The sequence below is a fragment of the Narcine bancroftii genome, chromosome 6 (assembly GCF_036971445.1).
Source record: "Narcine bancroftii isolate sNarBan1 chromosome 6, sNarBan1.hap1, whole genome shotgun sequence".
Classification (NCBI taxonomy): Eukaryota; Metazoa; Chordata; class Chondrichthyes; order Torpediniformes; family Narcinidae; genus Narcine; species Narcine bancroftii.
In genome coordinates this window covers 153820326-153838148 of record NC_091474.1, presented here as the reverse complement: position 1 = coordinate 153838148, position 17823 = coordinate 153820326, and the positions used below count along the sequence as shown (strand labels likewise).

At 39.5% G+C, this 17823-nt stretch overlaps 1 protein-coding gene across 3 annotated transcripts in view; it reads left to right on the top strand.

The window, feature by feature from the left end:
* The window catches only part of LOC138736611 (kelch-like protein 29), a 483106-nt gene that overhangs the window by 344355 nt on the left and 120928 nt on the right, over positions 1 to 17823 (top strand). For 2 of the 3 annotated variants that reach the window (XM_069886405.1, XM_069886404.1), the window contains 2 exons: positions 5872 to 6393; positions 10741 to 10818. In XM_069886405.1, coding sequence (XP_069742506.1) covers positions 5872 to 6393; positions 10741 to 10818 — 600 coding nt within the window. The remainder of the gene's footprint in view (positions 1 to 5871; positions 6394 to 10740; positions 10819 to 17823) is intronic. The other variant, XM_069886406.1, reaches the window with a different exon arrangement.

Below are 17823 nucleotides of genomic sequence, written 5' to 3'. Positions count from 1 at the left end.
TGGAGCGGTCATCGTCAGAATGGAATGAGTCAGTGGAAAGGCTTTGGCTCAAGAGGGTTCGGTAAATAGAGGCTGAGGTGATGGAACAGGAGCTGAAATAGGACCCCCTATTTGAGAAACAAAAAGGATTCAGCAGACAGCCACAGGTAAGGGCAGACTTTTTAAATAATATTTATTTTGTTAATCTTGTTATAGACAGTGTGAATGGCAGCCAAGGCAGGGGAATGCTCCTCTTGCAAAATGTGGGTTGTCAGGGAAGCCAGCAATATCCCTGATGACTTCATCTGTGAGAAGTGCATCCAGCTCAGCTCCTGTCAAACTGAGTTAAGGAATTGGAGCTGGAGTTGGATGAATTCGGGATCATATGGGAGGCAGAGGAGGTGATAGACAGGAGTTACAGGGACACTATCACACCTAGGAGGCAAGAGGAGGGAAGACAGGTGACAGACTGGAGAAGGAAAAGGAGTAGGCAGTGCGGGGCACCCTTGAGGCCATCCCCCTCAATTAGTATATCATTTTGGATATTTTTTGGAGGGATGACCTACCAGGGGTAAGCCACAGCAGTCAGGTCCTGTAGCTAAGGGAAGAGAGGAGTAGAGGCAAACTGCAGTGATGGAGGATACCATAGTTGGGGGACAGATAAGAGTTCTGTGGAATAGATAGAGTATCCCAAATGGAACGTTGTCTCCCTTGTGCCAGGGTCCAAGATATCTCAGGCAGCTGCAGGAAATTTAAGGTTGTGATAGTAGGCAATATTAATTTCCACATAGTATGGAAGTCAGCCTGAAGAAAACTGAGGTCCTCCATCAGCCAGCTCCCCACCATGACCACCAGCCCCTCCCCCACATCTCCATCGGGCACACAGAACTCAAAACGGTCAACCAGTTTACCTACCTCGGCTGCACCATTTCATCCGATGCAATGATCAACAAAGAGATAGACCACAGACTCGCCAAGGGAAATCGCGCCTTTGGAAGACTACACAAAAGAGTCTGGAAAAACAACCACCTGAAGAAACACACAAAGATCAGCGTGTACAGAGCCATTGTCATAACCACGCTCCTGTTCATCTCCAAATCATGAGTCCTCTACTGGCATCACCTACGGCTCCTAGAACGTTTCCATCAGCGCTGTCTCCACTCCATCCTCAACATTCATTGGAATGACTTCATCCCTAACATCGAAGTACTCGAGCTGGCAGAGTCCGCAAGCATCGAATTCACACTGCTGAAGACCCAACTGCGCTGGGTGGGTCATGTCTCCAGAATGGAGGACCATCGCCTTCCCAAGATCGTGTTCTATGGCGAGCTCTCCACTGGCCACCGAGACAGAGGTGCACCAAAGAAGAGGTATAAGGACTGCTGAAAGAAATCTCTTGGTGCCACATTGACCACCAGCAGTGGGCTGATATCGCCTCCAACCGTGCATCTTGGTGCCTCACAGTTCGGCGGGCAGCAACCTCCTTTGAAGAAGACCGCAGAGCCCACCTCACTGACAAAAGGCAAAGGAGGAAAAACCCAACACCCAACCCCAACCAACCAATTTTCCCTTGCAACCGTGCCTGCCTGACCTGCATCGGACTTGTCAGTCACCAACGAACCTGCAGCAGACGTGGACATGCCCCTCCATAAATCTTCATCCGCGAAGCCAAGCAAAAGATCTGGGATGCTCATACTGTAAAAGGACGATAACTTGGAGTTTGTCAGTTGTGTTCAGGAAAGTTTTCTAAATCAATATATAGAGGTACCAACTAGAGAGAGTGCAATTCTGGATCTCCTATTAGGGAATGAGACAGGACAGGTGTCATTTGGGTCCAGTGATCATAATGGTATTAGTTTCAAGTTATTTATGGAGAAGGATAGATCTGGGCCTTGGGTTGAGATTCTAAATTGAAGAAAGGCCAATTTTGAAGAAATAAGAAAGGATCTAGAATGCATGGAATGGGATCAATTGTTTTTAGGCAAGGATGTGCGAGGTAAGTGGAGGACCTTCAAAGATGAAATGTTGAATATTCCTGTCAGGCTTAAAGGAAATTTAGTAGCCTTAGGGAGCCTTGGTTTTCAAGGGATATTGGGGATCTAGTTTGGAAGAAGAAAGATGCGTATAGCAGCTATAAGCAACATGAAGCAATGAGGTACATGAGAAGTATTAAAAAATGCAAGAACATCCTCAAGAAATCAAGAAGGCTAAAAGAAAACATGAAGTTGATTTAGCAGAGAATGTGAAGGAAAATCCTAAGGGTTTCTACAGGTATAATAAGAGCAAAAGAATAGTAAGGGACAAAATTGGTGTCCTTGAAGATCAAAAGATCAAAGTGGTCAGATTTGCATGGAGCCAAAAATGATGGGGGAGATCTTAATTTATTTTTCATCAGTATTCATTGAAGAAATGAGCAGAGAGTCATGGGAAGTAATGAAAACAAGCAGTGAGGTTATGGAACCTATACAGATTTAAGAGGAGAAAGTGCTTGCTGTATTAAAGCAAATTAGGATGGTTAAATCCCCAGGGCCTGACAAGATAGATATTCCTTCAGATCTTGAGGGAATCTAGAGTAGAAATTGCAGGGGCTCTGGCAGAGATATTTAAAATGTCCTTAGCCATAGGTGTGGTGCCAGAGGATTGGAGGATAGCTCACATTGTTGTGTTTTTTTTTAAAAGCTCCAAAGAAACCTGGAAATTATAGGCTGTTGAGCTTATGTCAGTAGTAGGTAAATTATTGGAAAGTGTTTTAAGAGATCAGATATAAAATTATTTGGATAGCCAGAAACTGTTTAGGGATAGCTTTGTGCATGGCAGGTCATGTTTAACCAATCTTTGAGAGTTTTTTTGAAGAGGTTATTAAGTAAGTTTATGAAGGAAAGGCTATAGATGTTGTCTACATGGACTTTAGTAAAGCCTTTGACAAGGTCCCACATAAGAGGTTAGACAGGAAGGTTCAGATGCAAGGTATTCATGATGAAGTAGTGAACTAGATTCAATAATGGCTGGACGAGAGAAGCAAGAGAGTAGTGGTGGATGATTTCTTCTTAGACTGAAGGCCTGTGACTAGTGGTGTGCCTCAGGGATCAATGCTGGGTCCATTGTTGTTTGTCATCTATATCTTTGATCTGGATGATAATGTGGTAAATTGGATCGGCAAGTTTGCAGATGACACTAAGATTGGAGATGTTGTGGACAGTGAAGAAGATTTTCAAAGCTTGCAGAGAGATCTGGACCAACTAGAAAAATGGGCTGAAAAATGGCAGATGGAATTTAATGCAGACAAGTGTGAGGTACTGCAGTTTGGAAGGACAAATCAAGAAAGGACATACACTATAAATAATAGGGCATCGAGGAGTGAGATAGAACAAAGGATCTAGGAATACAGATACATAATTTCCAGAAAGTGGTGTCACAGGTAGATCGGGATGTAGAGAGAGCTTTTGGCATATTGGCCTTCATAAATCAAAGTATTGAGTACAGGAGTTGGAATGTTATGGTAAAGTTGTATAAGACATTGGTGAGGTCAAATTTGGAGTATTGTGTACAGTTTTGGTCACCTAACTATAGGAAAGATCTCAATAAGATATGAAGAATGCATAGAAGATTTACTAGGATGTTGCCAGACTTCAGGAACTGAGTTACAGGGAAAGGTTAAACTTTATTCCCTGAAATGTAGAAGAATGAAAGGAGATTTGATAGAGGAATTTAAATTTATGATGGGGATAGACAGAGTCAATGTAGATAGGCTTTTTTCCCACTGAGGGTAGTTGAGATACAAACCAGAGGACATAGGTTAAGGGTGAAAGGAACTTCTTCATACAGTGAGTGGTGGGATTGTGGGAACGAGCTGCCAGCTGAAGTGGTGAATGCAGACTTTATTTTAACATTTAAGAAGAATTTCTACAAGTTCATGGATGGGAGAGGTATGGAGGGCTATGGACTGGGTGCAGGTCAGTGGGACTAGACCAAAACAAATGGTTTGCCACAGACTAGAAGGGCCAAAAGGGCCTGTTTCTGTGCTGTAATGTTCAATGGTTCAAACTTATGTAACCTGAGAATTCGAATATTCTGATAACAATAGATTCAAGTAGATATAGTCAACCTGGTGGAGGGGGCAGAAATGTGGCAGGTGGAAATTAAAGCTAAGATATTTCAGATATTTTATTTTTGATTGGAAGATTTAAAAGTAATTATTACCCCAGATTTTTTACCCTTCTGGTTTATATTGAGAACAGTTTAATGAAACTAGCAGGGTGGGTTTAGAAAGTGTTTGAAGAAGTACACATGATCCTGGCTTCATAATAGAGGCAAGGCGTAGAATAAAATAAGGAAAACCAAAAATCCAGATGCTGGAAAGCTCAAATAAAAGCTGAAAATTGTGAGAAGTCAAAAGATCAGGAAGCATCTGTGGAGAAAGAAGATTTATGGCTCAGGTCGATATCCTACATCAAAAGCATTAATAAATCTTTATTAGCACTGGTTCAACCATAAACATAAAGAACTCAGCCACTCAAGCAGCATCTGTGGAAAGAGAAACTTGGGTCAGGGACTCTCTCTCAGAACGTTCAGCTGTAAAAAAGACCATTTTGTGGTCTACAGTTTAAGAATGATATGAAGACTTCAGACAGTGTGTAGAAACAATGAACTAAATGATTTCAGAGGATTTTAGCTGCACGAATAGACAGGACAAGCTGGACATTCTTCTTGGAAGAGAGTAATTTCAGGCTGACCCGATAAGAGGTTATTGAAATCAAGAAAGGTATAAATGGAGTGAATATCTCCGAACTGTTCAAAGTGGCACAGGTGTCAGGCATTGGTGTAGAGAATAAAGGTGAATGACAGAAGAACCAAAAGTGAAATGAGGGGTTTTTTTTTTTTTTGCAGTGCATTTGGCGGGAGATACAATTCTCGGGGTCAAAATGTGGCTGGATAGGGATCTGAAAGAAAATAACTTGTGCAGGACCTTAGAGAGCTGGTGGTGTTTGGTCTTCCTCAATTCAACAGTTCACATTTGGTGATAATGCTTATCAATATTTGGCTTCAGATCAGCATGAACCATAAGCAAAATGTTTATCATCTGTAATCAGTGACACTTTCAAATATGGTGAATGGAGCTAAACAAAAATTTCAAACCTTTTAGAAACAGAGAGAAAGTAACAGATCATTCCATCCATCCTTTATTTCTGATGTTAGATCCCATTGAACCTACACCTTCTCCGTTGAACTGCACCTTACACGAGAAACTGCATTTGAATGAGATATTGAAAATTAAGCTTCACTTTTTTTTAAAGAGTGTGTGAAGATCTTAATGCCAGGATTTTATAATGCTAGAGGTGTTTTATGGAATGTAACATGGTGTTGATTATGCAGAATTTTGTTCTTTTTAATATGGAACTGAAAATGTATTTTCATTATTGAACAACTTTTCAAAAATCAAGGTACACATAAAATAAGTCACATACTCTCCATCTCCTGCATCTCACATGCTCTATCTTGAGGTTCATGACACAACACATGATTACATTCTTCTCTGTTCACAATTGCGGTCTACAAAAATAGTCCAGTAAAATAATGCAAATTATAATGAATATATTTTTACATAAAATTAAGTATTGCACATTTCTGAAAATATTGTTGACCAGTGGATACAGGAGCAGATACAGGCTATTAAGCCCATCGAGTGTGCCCCTTCATTTAATCACGAGTTGACCCATTTTTCCATTCAGCCCTACTATCTGGCCTTCACCCTATTATCTTTGATGCTAAACTTTAGTTCAAGCCTATTTAAAGATTGCACAAAATATAGATTACAAATATTAGGCATGATTGCAGAGATGTGCAACAGTTGAAGAGGAGGACATTTTAATCATTGCTTTCTTTAATTTTCAGGTCCAACACCATGGGTCCCTTCAGTTGCAGCAGTCGGCCCACCTGCCCTAATACCTCCCACGTATGGGATTGCGCAGGCACCAACATTCAGTGTTCCAGGTCCATTGATTGGAGTGGCACCCACAATACCACCTCCAGTTCCCCCTCAGCTTCCACTTATGACAACACACTATCAAGTACAGCATCCTTCACAACCATTAACCAACATGGTTGTGAATCTCCAGAGTCAACCTTTGTACACCACAAGTCATCCAATGACCGTGTCCCCTCTCACTGGGGTGGGTCAGGTGACTCAACCTGTTCCAACCACAATTGGGAATGGTCACATGAGTTGCCCCGTGTTACATCCATCTGCTCTGCCTTCAGTAACTCTTCCTAATAATACTCAAGCTGTCAATGGGCAGGTTGTTTCCCAACTTCCTTTAATTTCTTCACAAATTGAAGATGACAAGAATGGCACCCAGATGTTACGGACTGTTGGGACGGGAAAGTATGAATTTATGGACCCTTGGCATCCGAAAGGTAAGTTCAGATCATTGTTTTATTGTACACTTCAATGTGGATGCATGCTTGATTTATCCATTTATTTTATTTTCCAATTGGCATATCATGGTCTACAGACTTGTAGAAGAAGGTAACCATGTAAGAAGTTTAATTTAAAGCAGTTCTTTCTCCTACAAAACCATTTGGCGACAATTAAATTATTCTTTTAAGCAGGAACTCATTGAGTCTTAATAAATGTGTCCAAGTTATGATCATTCCTTTCTGCATCAATCAAATAATTCAGCAAGTATTTGAAATAATTTGCATGAAGTATAATTTGTACAGATACAAGGCCTTCTCTGGAAGAGCAATGGCGAGATTCTGCTTCCTTAAAATTATAACTTAATTTATAGCATAGAAAACTGTCGTGTTTTATAATTTGCAGTAAAAGTCACGTGTTTGTCATGAAATTGAATCTGTGAATCCGCAGTGTTATTTGTTTATCCTGAAATGCATAATCAAAGGAATCTACCCATAGAATAGAAAACAGTACTAAAATGAAAAGAAAACTGAATAATGCTGGAAATCTGGAATTCAAGTTAAAAGATGGAAGAGATGCAAGTGAAGGATCCAAAACATGACATTTTTCAAAACTAAAATCTTTGTTCAGATGTTGCAATTTTCAATTTGCACTGTAACTTTGAAATATCTACATGCCATGTGACTTTTTAACATTATTTATTTCTTCACTATTCAATATTTATTGTCATAAGTTTAATTATACCATGCAGCAAGCAGATTGGCTTAAAAAAGTGAGCCCCGAAGGGCAGTTATTAATTTCTCCCTGTTAATTTATCATTACATCTGAGGTATAATATTTCTGTTAAATTGATTGGGAGCTTTTCCTACACCTAATTGAAAATGAGTTATTTTAGCAGTTCCCAATTGCATGCCATTAAAATAACTATCTACTTGAAATTATGTACCTCCTTTAACATGGAAAAATGCCACAAGGTGCTTCAGAAATTAATGCATGCTGAGCTGAAGAATGAGCTGATAGGAAGCACACTCTTGGTGCATTAAGTTTGATTGAAGGCCCTGAGGGATGCTTGGCACCGAGTAGGAAATTCTGGCAGCTGCGGTGTGGTCGCAGATTGCAGGGTGAAGGAGAGGAGGATGCGCAAAAGACTAAATTGAAGGGAACAAAGAGGGTTGTGAGATTATAACTTGCTCCAGTCTGCCAGAAATGGGAGACAAATTCTGAAGGAATTTAAAAATCAAGAGATAAAATGAAGGTGCATATATTTTAATATAAGAACAAGTGGGTGAATTCTAATTCTGTGTGAAAGAATTGCTGGGATTCAGCAGATTAGCAAATGTGTGTTATACACATCCATTTTTGGTGTGTTGAAAAACAGCAAATAGACAGAATAAGGCAATAATTGTACATCTGACATTTTTTTATATAATGTGTTTTCATCAGGTCAGTGGGAAAATTTATATAATTATTAGTTATGATTTGTCATTGAAATATTTGAGTAATATTTTCTATTAGTATAAACAATCTTTTAATGCATTAGTTTTGAATTGAATAAATATATAAAAAACAAACTCATGAAGTTCTTGTTACACAATAGTGTATTTTATCGATCTTTATTTGGCAATATTAACCACTGATAAGCCACACAGATCTCTGGGCTGCATCCTGCTAGACTGGGCTGCTCCAGAATTCACTGCCATGGTTCCTTCTGACCTGTGTTCATCTGACCTTGCTGGAGAAGTCCAATCTTTGCACCTTTGAGTTTTGGGACAGACTCTAGATAATTGAGTCTTGTTCAGCATCCACATTTTAAAACCATGAAAGATTACCTGAATATTTTAATTACTTTTTTATAATAATGTAAAATATTACATTTATCAATAAAACTTAAAACCCATAATATTGATGAAAAACTTAAATCTCAGGCAAAGTAATACTATCAGAAAATACAGTAAAATCCCTGTTAACATAAATTCAAGCAACTGGCAAAACAATTGAGGAAAGTCAATAGGTAAAAATTATCCATTAGTTCGCCAATCCATGCAACATGCAATCTCATGCATCCAGAAAATTCACTTATCCAGCATCCAACACTCCCCATTGTGCTGGAGATCAAAGGTTTTACTGGAATTGCTTTTCCCTCATCCTCCTAATTTTTTTACCTTAAGTTATTTTGAAATCAGTGGGTTCTTGACTCCTACCTGGGGCTGGTCAGTCAGAGAATCTGAGCATTATGCAGGGGAATTCTTGCAAGTATGGACACCAACATTAGACTCCAGTGACAGAAAGAAGTACAGGTGAATGCCATCTGTCAGTCAGTAGGTCTTAGACTTCTGTGTACCTTGAAGTCTAAGATATACTGAAGCTTAAATGGCTGTCTTCCAGTGGTTCTGGCCATCAGCAAAATTCATTCCTATAAATATATTATGAAGTAAGCAGAATTTTGTCTCCAACACATTAAATGTTATTGCAATGTGAAGTACTGTATGCCAGAAGGAACAACTATTATTCATTCAGTTTATGCATGAGGATTTGAGAGAGCAATCAAAATGGAGTGACATAACATGAAAGATAGAGAGAGAGAGAGAGAGAGAGAGCAATGAGATGGCAATGGTATGCAGAGACTCATGCCACCATTGCAAGTTATTTTTAGTTTGTAATGATAAATATATTGAAATAATCAAGATTACTTTCCCCTTTACCACAACAATTTGTCTGAAATTCTTAAAGAAAGTATGATGTAATATTTTGAATCCTAAATAAAATGATTTGCCAACTGGGTTAACAATCAGTACAGGAGTATAGAAACTAACACAATCCTTTTTCCAGATATTTTCAGCATTTATCCTGTTAGTTAGGTCAGGAAATGTGCTGGTGATCTGTTTTAACAGTCCTTGATACTTTATGTTGTTAGGCATTGTTTCCAGAGTTTCTCTGAGAATGGAGATAATCTAACAATTATTAGAGGGCTGGCTCATCATCGAGACGTAAATGGGGAGAATCAAGCATTTCAAGCCAGTTACTTTGCGTGCCTGAGATCTTACAGACAAGCCTTCCCAGGGCAAAATTTCCAGTGAGACCTGATGCTAAATATTTAATTCAGACTCTTGTTTCAAAGTCCTGACAGTCCAGACATGAATTGTAGTTTGCAGCCTTACTGGAATAATTGTGCCATTTGAAAGGCTTCTATCTCAGTCTCCCTATGGACACGTGCAGACTTAAGAGACTTGTCATGTACAGGTAGTCCTCAACTTATGACTATAATTGGGATGGAAGGATTGGTCATAACTCAGATTGGTCATAAGCCGGATTCACATGTCTTAACGAGGTATTCAACAAATTCAACAAATAAACCTTTAATGAAAAATCTCAGCATGTGTATGGTATTTTTTTTTAATTTGGTTGTATGTGTGGGTGGATGTAACTTCCATAGGTCGTAAGTTGAGAACCACCTGTACCTCTGTTCCTACGGTTTCCATAGGGAAGATTCAGCTGGAGGATTGGCCTCCCCCCAAATACATCAATATAGCTTAAATGTCAGAAATAGAAAACAGTAGCACTCTATGTGACCTACTTCTGTCCAGCAATGGCATTGGTAGGGTTGTGTCAGGAAAGTCAATCCCATAATGTTATTGCCTTGCTTCAACTCACATTGTTATTTACTTATCTGTTTAATTCAACATTTCATGATTTAATGTTCTTCAGCAGGACATAACATATAGGTTCTGTTGCCACTTTGGCTTCCACATTTAGGTTGCTTGCAGTGAAGGTAAGATAAAAGTGATGTTCCATTACTTTGAGTAATCAGGAGTATTAATTTCACTAAACTTGACGTTGGTTTTCTTGGCCTTCCACTGAATTATCAGCAATTTTTACATTGATAGACAAAACCTATTTCCAATCTTTGCTCCCATTCAGCCCCAAAACCTTGGCATGAGATAAAGATTCTGACATCTTGAGACTACTGTTTAGGATAAATCACTCCACTCAAATTAAGCACACTTCTGCCATGATAGATGTGGCATTTGAATATCTATGGAATTTGAGTGTTGTTTTGAATTTATTTCTGTATTTTTTTTCTACTTGCTCTGGAGTAAAGTGAAAAGCTGAAATCTGACCCTTTATCAAGCATTTTCCCTGAGAACAATTATCTAAACCCAAATTGATCTGAATTCTTGGGCATGGACTAGGTGTGGCTTAATGTGGATTACTTCAGATTTCAGTGTAGCAGTTTCCCACCCACCCATAGATGGAACAGACAGTTGGTCATGTGACAACAATTTAATGGCCTCGTCACAAAATAACTCTTGAGTAATTTGTGTCTTTTGACTCTGCCCTCTCTGGAGATGATCGATGCAAGTCCCCTGCCAGCACAATGGACCAAGCTCAACCCAGACTTGACACCACGGAGGAACTTCAAGCAGGTGAGGTGTCTTTAGCTGATCAGAGCCGTCTAGGGACTGGGACCAGCAAAATTCTTCCCTCTGGCAATTCAGATTATCAACCAGGAGCTGCCATTGGTAATTAATGGCATAGTGGCCATAAATGACCAAAGGATGTGTTCTGTGGCCCAGTTCTCCTCTAATTTAACACCTCGACCAAGATTCCTCATCCTTGTCTGCTGTTTTCCTGGTGTGCATTAAATTGACAACATTCATCCTCAGAACAGATAGGGTAGATGTCATAAAAATAAGATAGGAATCAAATTTTGCCCTCCTGTCCTTAAAAGATTCAGTCTAATTTGTATATATTTGAAGAAAAATTTAAAGAGAAAAGTTTAAACTTTTGTAGTGGAGTTTCTCATCTTCCTCAGATAAGTATCTAGTTGGGTTATGGAAGCAAATTTCTCTATTTTGATTTAAAAGCTAATTTTAAACAATCTCACTCGCCCTTTCCAACCCATTCCTCCCCCCCCCCCCCACCCCCAGCCCCATTAGGAGGTTAAAAATCCATGCTCAGAGTTTTTTGGTGATATTGAGTTTGGAGGTAATAAAAATCAATTTCAAGCAAAAGCTAAAGCATAACAAAGTTAATTGGTAATCCAAACCTAAAGAGAGTTTGAAGTACTTTTTGAAAACTTGGAAGAGACTGCTGTCCTGTTGAAATATTAACTATTGTTATTCCTGGATTTTTAGTTGAATTTATGAATGTCAAAAAATAGACTCATCTATATTTTAATTGCAATTTTACTTATGGGTATCAATATTTATTCATTCAAGTCTAAAAGGTTTGCAGTTAATCTCTAGAAATATTAGCATCTTGGTTCTTATGATTGTCCATCTAACGTTTTTTTCTTTTAAAATATTTCCATCATTTATTGGAAAATTGTGTGTATGTTAAATATTTAAGTCTCTTCATCTGTTATTCCAAATTAGATGTTAAAATTACTCTGTCTGGTGCATTTAATTATGTCCCTGAAGTACTCGGAATATGCTGTGCATGTCTTTAGATTGCAGAAAATGATGTTGGGCTGAAGCTTTTTAGACTGTTTGAGAGGTGACAAGAAGCTTGCATGCCACAATCATTTGGAAACCAAACATAGTGGTAAGAGGCCAATTATGATGTATTCTGGCAACATTGTACAAATCAAAGAGTAAATTTTTGAAGTAACAGCACAAGTGGAGTCTGTCAGCAGAAAAATAAGCAATGCTAGATAATTCTGAAATATATTTTTATTTTAACAATAATTTCATGCTTAATATCATGCACAATCTATTTAAAATTAGCAGTGTATCAAAATAAATTATTTGCAGGAAATTAAGCTGCCACTTTTCTGCCAAACTCTGCATCCTGTCTATATCTTTTTTTGTAACCTTCGACAACCTTCAGTTCCATCCACAACTACTCCATCCTTTGTATCATCCATAAACTTACTGACCCATCTTTCTGCCTCTTAAACCAGGTCATTTATAAAAATCACAAAGAACAGGGGTCCCAGAACAGATCCTTGAGGAACTCTACTAGACACCAACCTCCAGATAGAATACTTAGCTGCCACAGCTACTCTCTGCTTTCTTCCTACAAGCCAATTTTTTATCTACACAGCCAAGATTCTTTTGATCCAGTACCTCATGACTTTCGAGAAGAGTCTCTCGTGGGGGAACTTGTCAGATGACTTGCTAAAATCCATGCAGACCACATCTACCATACTACCCTCTTTTCTTACTTCCTCAAAAATCTCAATTAGATTCATGAGGTACGACCTTCCTTTCTCAAAGCCATGCTGACTTTCCTTGAATTGACTACACTTCTCCAAATCCTCATAGATCCTATCCTTAAGGATCCTCTTCATTAGTTTGCACATCACTGATGCAAGACTCAACAGTCTATAATTCCCAGGATTCTCCCTATTACCTTTATTTAAACAAGGGTACTACAATTTCCATTCTCCAATCCTCAGTAACCTTTTCTGGGGCCAGAGGATTCAAAAGTCATAGCTACTGCCCCAGCTATCTCTTCTCTCACTTCCCACAGCAGCCTGGGGTATATCTCATACAACCCCAGGGACATCAATCTTAATGATTTTTTGGAAGATCCAGCACTTCCACTTCCTTAATCTCCACATTGTCCAGCATACAGGCCTGTTCTATTTTGGCCTTACCATGATCTAGATCCTTTTCTCTTGTAAATACTGGTGCAAAGTATTCATTTAGGACCTCCCCAATCTCCTCCATCTCCAGGCACATATTGCCTCCTGTATCCTTTAGCACCCCACCTTCATTCTCGTCATCCTTTTATATTCACATAGAACACTTTGTTGTTCTGCTTAATCCTACACGCCAAAGCCTTCTCATGTCCCCTTCGAGCTCTCCTAAGTCCTTTCTTAAGCTCCTTCCTGGCTACCAAATCTTTTCATGAGCCCTTCCTGTTTCCTGCTTCCAATATCTAATGTATGCTTCCATCTTCCTCTTGATTAGTTGCCTGGCCTATTTTGTCAGCCGTGGTTCCCTTTTCTTACCATCTTTTCCTTGCCCTATTGGGACAAACCTATCTTGAACCCTGCACAAGTAGTCCCTGAACTTCCTCCACTTTACTTTTGGGCTTTCATCTTTAAACATCTGTTTCCAATTTATTCTCACTAGTTCCTGCCTCATCCCTTCCCTAGTTAAGTATTTTCCCAGTTTGCCTGTTTCTATCCATTTCCATAGCTATGTTGAAGCTAAGAGACTTGTGGTTATTCTCATCAAAATGCTCCCCCACTGAGAGGTCCACCACCTGACCAAGTTCATTCCCCAGAACCAGATCAGGAATGGCCTCTCCTTCATTTGGTCAGTCCACATACTGTGTCAGGAACCCTTCTTGTACGCACCTCACAAATTCAGCCCCATCTATCCTTCTTGCAGTCAGTAGGTGCCTCCTTTATCCCTATATTAGGGAAGTTTAAATCACCCATAACTACAATGCTGTATTTCCCACACCATTCCAAAATCACCATTACTAGTTATACTGCAGTGGCCACAGTTGCATGTGATGAACTTAAACGATATAGCTGTAGTAAAATCAGAATTTTTTTGCAGGTCAAAACTTTGTAGTGTATCAAATCAGTTCCAACAGTACTAAATGGTTTCCCAACCCAGCACTGACTGGTTCTATCTCCTACTCAAGATCACAAATCCGGTTGTCCTAGTGGACCCATTGTTTTCACATGCTCCTGGCCCACCAAAGTAATATCATATTATCTTGACTAAATTTTGTCCTCGCTGGTCCAGTTCCTCCCTACCTACATTTGCAATAACTCACATCTCTCTATCATTTCAACAACTTCCAGATCCCAGAACTCGATCACCAAATTTTCACCATGAATGTCCAATCTCTATATACCTCCATCTCATGCCTTTCCTCAAAGCCCTTTATTTCTTTCTCAACAACAGATCCAACCAGACCCCTTCCACCACCACTGTCCTGAATTGCCCCTTGCTATGCCTGCCTTTGTGTTGGCTTTGTGGAGCAAGGCATTCTACAGGCCTACACAGGCATGGCTACTTAACTCTTCCTCACTGACAACTACATTGGTACTGCCTCATATAACTGTGATGAGCTTTATCAACTTTGTCCTCTTTGCTGCTATCTTTCACCCTGACCTAAAATTCACTTGATCATCATTCATGGCAACGTTCTCCTCTTTCTCAATCTCTCCATCTCGGGATACAAACTCTCTACAGATATTTTCTACCAACTCCCACAGTTACTTTGGCTACACCTCTTCATTACCATTTCCCCTATAAAGATTCCATTCCTTTCTCTCAATTCCTCTGTCTCTGTCATAACTACTCCAAGAATGAGGCCTTCAATTCCAGGACATCTAAGATGTCCTCCTTCTTCAAAAACATGGCTTCCCCTCTATTGCCATCAACTCAGACCTTACCCACATCTCCTCTATTTCTTGCACATCTGCCCTTGACCCCTCCACCCTAAGATGGAAAAAGGAGAGCATTCCACTTGTCCGCCCCTATCACCCCACCAGTCTTTGCATCTAATATATTATCCTTCGCAATTTCCACCACCTACAATGTGATTCCCACCACCACATACATCTTCCCCTCTCCACTTTCTTCAGGGACCGCTACGTCCTGAACTCTTTTGTCCATTCATCCCTTCCCACTAATCGCCCCCTTGATAACTATCACTGTGACAGCAGGAAATGCTGTACTTGTGCCCACACTTCCTCCTTCACCATCATTTGGGACTTCAACCAGGCCTTCCAAGTGAAGCAACACTTCTCTTGTGTATCTCCAGTGGTCATCTGCTGCATCCAGTGTTCCTGATATGACCTCTTCCTCATCAAAGAGGCTGGAAGCAGACAGATGGATTGTTTCATTGATTACCTTCACTCTGCTGCAATCATGGGGATCTCCAAGGGGCCAACCATTTCAATTCCACTCCCCACTCACATGCTGACATGTCTGATCATGACCACCAGCAAATTGGAGAAACAACACATAATATTCTGTCTGGGCACTCTCCAAACAGATGGCTTTAACATCTACTTCTCCAGTTTCCATTAGGTCCATCTTCTCCCTCACCTCATTTCTTTCTGTCTCCTTTCCTTCAGCTCCCCACCCCCTTCCCTCTCCTTTCAGAGAGTTATTCCTCCCCCATCACCTCAGCTTTGTCCTCTTCTGCCCTCCCACCCATATTCACCTATGACCTTTTGCCTGTTAGCCTGAGCTACTTCTCCTTCCCCTTTCTCCCTCTTCCCCCTACCTTTTTATTGAGACACCTGTTTGCTTTCTGTTCATACCTTGATGAAGGGCTCATGCATGAAATGTTGGTTATGTAACTTTGCTTCTTGGGGACACTCCATGACCTGCTGAGTTTCTCCAGCACTTTTATCTATTTCAATAAATTAAGGTCTTGTTTAATCTTTGGAACAAGATTACAATTCATCAATGATGAACAATCCAAATGTCACAGTTCATTAAATGAAATTATTGTATAAACATTTGGCAGTCTCCCATTGAAAACATCGGAGTTCAACCTCCACAATTTTTTTTTAATAATGAAGTTCTTTGGAACATGGCCTGTAGGGAGTAATGAATGGTTTCAAAAACAAATGTCAAATGAAACTGGCACTGGAGTAAATGGATGACCTTCACACACATCGCATGTAAGAATCCTAGATTGTATCACCAAGCATTGACAGGTTTGTGTTTTCAGTAAAATGTCAGCACAGTGAAAGATAAGGAATTATTTCCTTGGTCTAGCAACACTTCAAACTAAAGAATCACGCTTTACATCGCCCATAAGAAAACTAACTTAAGCATAACCTAGTTTAATAAAATTGGAAACACAATTTTAAAATAATTCTCATTAATTTGCTTTTCCCGATTATAGAATAACCCATCCCCATGTTTTCATCAGATGCCCTTACTTGATCACCTGCCACACATAACATGCTCTGAGACTGCGATGTTGAATATTTCACCATTTGAAATCTATTCACATAGAAAATCTTTGACATTTTTACAGTTACATTAACATATGTCCTGTAGTTACATGTAAAAAAATATGGAAAAAGGTGATTACAGTCTTTTATGTTCAATTATCATTTAAATTCACACTTTATTAAACTGTCAATGAAGTGAAAGATTAAAATACATTGCTTAAAGTTGCATGAATTTACATGTTTAGGTGCCCAGTGAGAGCCATTAATTTTTCAGGAGCCAGTAAGGACCACATCTCCATCGTCTGCCCAATCCATGAAGTTCGAACGTTTGTCACTTAACACCTTTGTGGGTTGGAAAGAGTAGCTTAGCTTCTGTACCTGGTCTCCATCAATTGACCCAGCATCATTTATAATGAGTTCAGTCCCCAAATACTAAAAGACTACTTCCGTGGTTACTCTGCACCCGCCATTTTGCAAACCTCACCAATCGTAGCAAAACAACTTCCAATCCTATGCCAATCCTAACTATACAGGGAGGCAGCAGCTCTGTTAGAAATAACCTGGTCTCAGGGTGTCTCATTCTGTCATTTGCTCTGTAAAGGGAAGGATCTATCCCTTACAAAGCTTCCCTTTAAAAGCCTTTAATGGCAGGTGTCAAATGAGATCTTCTGGAATTATGGTGGACCTCAATGAAATTCAATGCCTTCCAGTTGAGGCTCAGTGTTTAATCAATTTGTACATGCATTACTCTGCTTTTGTCTCATGACACGCGTGACAGATTTTTAATGATCTTATTGCCCTTTTAAATAACAGCTTTTGCAAGAATGTGCTTATCTTTGAATTGCTCGGTTTTCCTTTTTTAAACGCACTACTTGCCACTCTTGTCCAGTCAGTGTGATCCTCTGTCTGATATTGTAAGTCTGCAATTAAATTCCCAGTCACAGACTGCCAAAATATAGAATGCTGCTTTGCAGGCAATTTCCAAAGTTGAGGAAAGGCCACATATTTGAAGTGCCAAGATTCAAAATCCTATTATGTCATTGACCTTGTTGATGGAGACAATGACAGTGGCAAATAGTGACAGTTCAGGTCTGCTGCTGGAGCATCTAAAATATCATAGCTGTTAGAAAAGATATGTAGAATCACTGATACTCAACAGCTAATAGAACAGAGTTCACAAGCAGACTCTTGTACTTGCATATTGTTTGCACATTTACACACCTATACTTTTACATGCACAATAATCTTTCACCATAAAGTTAGCATCAACATTTTCTTTCATTATTCATTCATGGGACATGGGTATCAATGGCAGTATTATTGTCGACCTCCCAATTACACCTGACCTGAGGTGGTATTTGAGGATTACCACAGAGAGGGATTTGTGGGCAGCATGGCTAGCATACTCATTAGCACATTTCTATTAAAGTGTTAGCAATTTGTATTCAAATTTGGCACTGTCTGCATGGAGTTTGTATGTTCTCACAGTAACCTGTATGGATATTCTCTGTGTGCTCTGGTTTCTGCCTATAATGGATAGAGT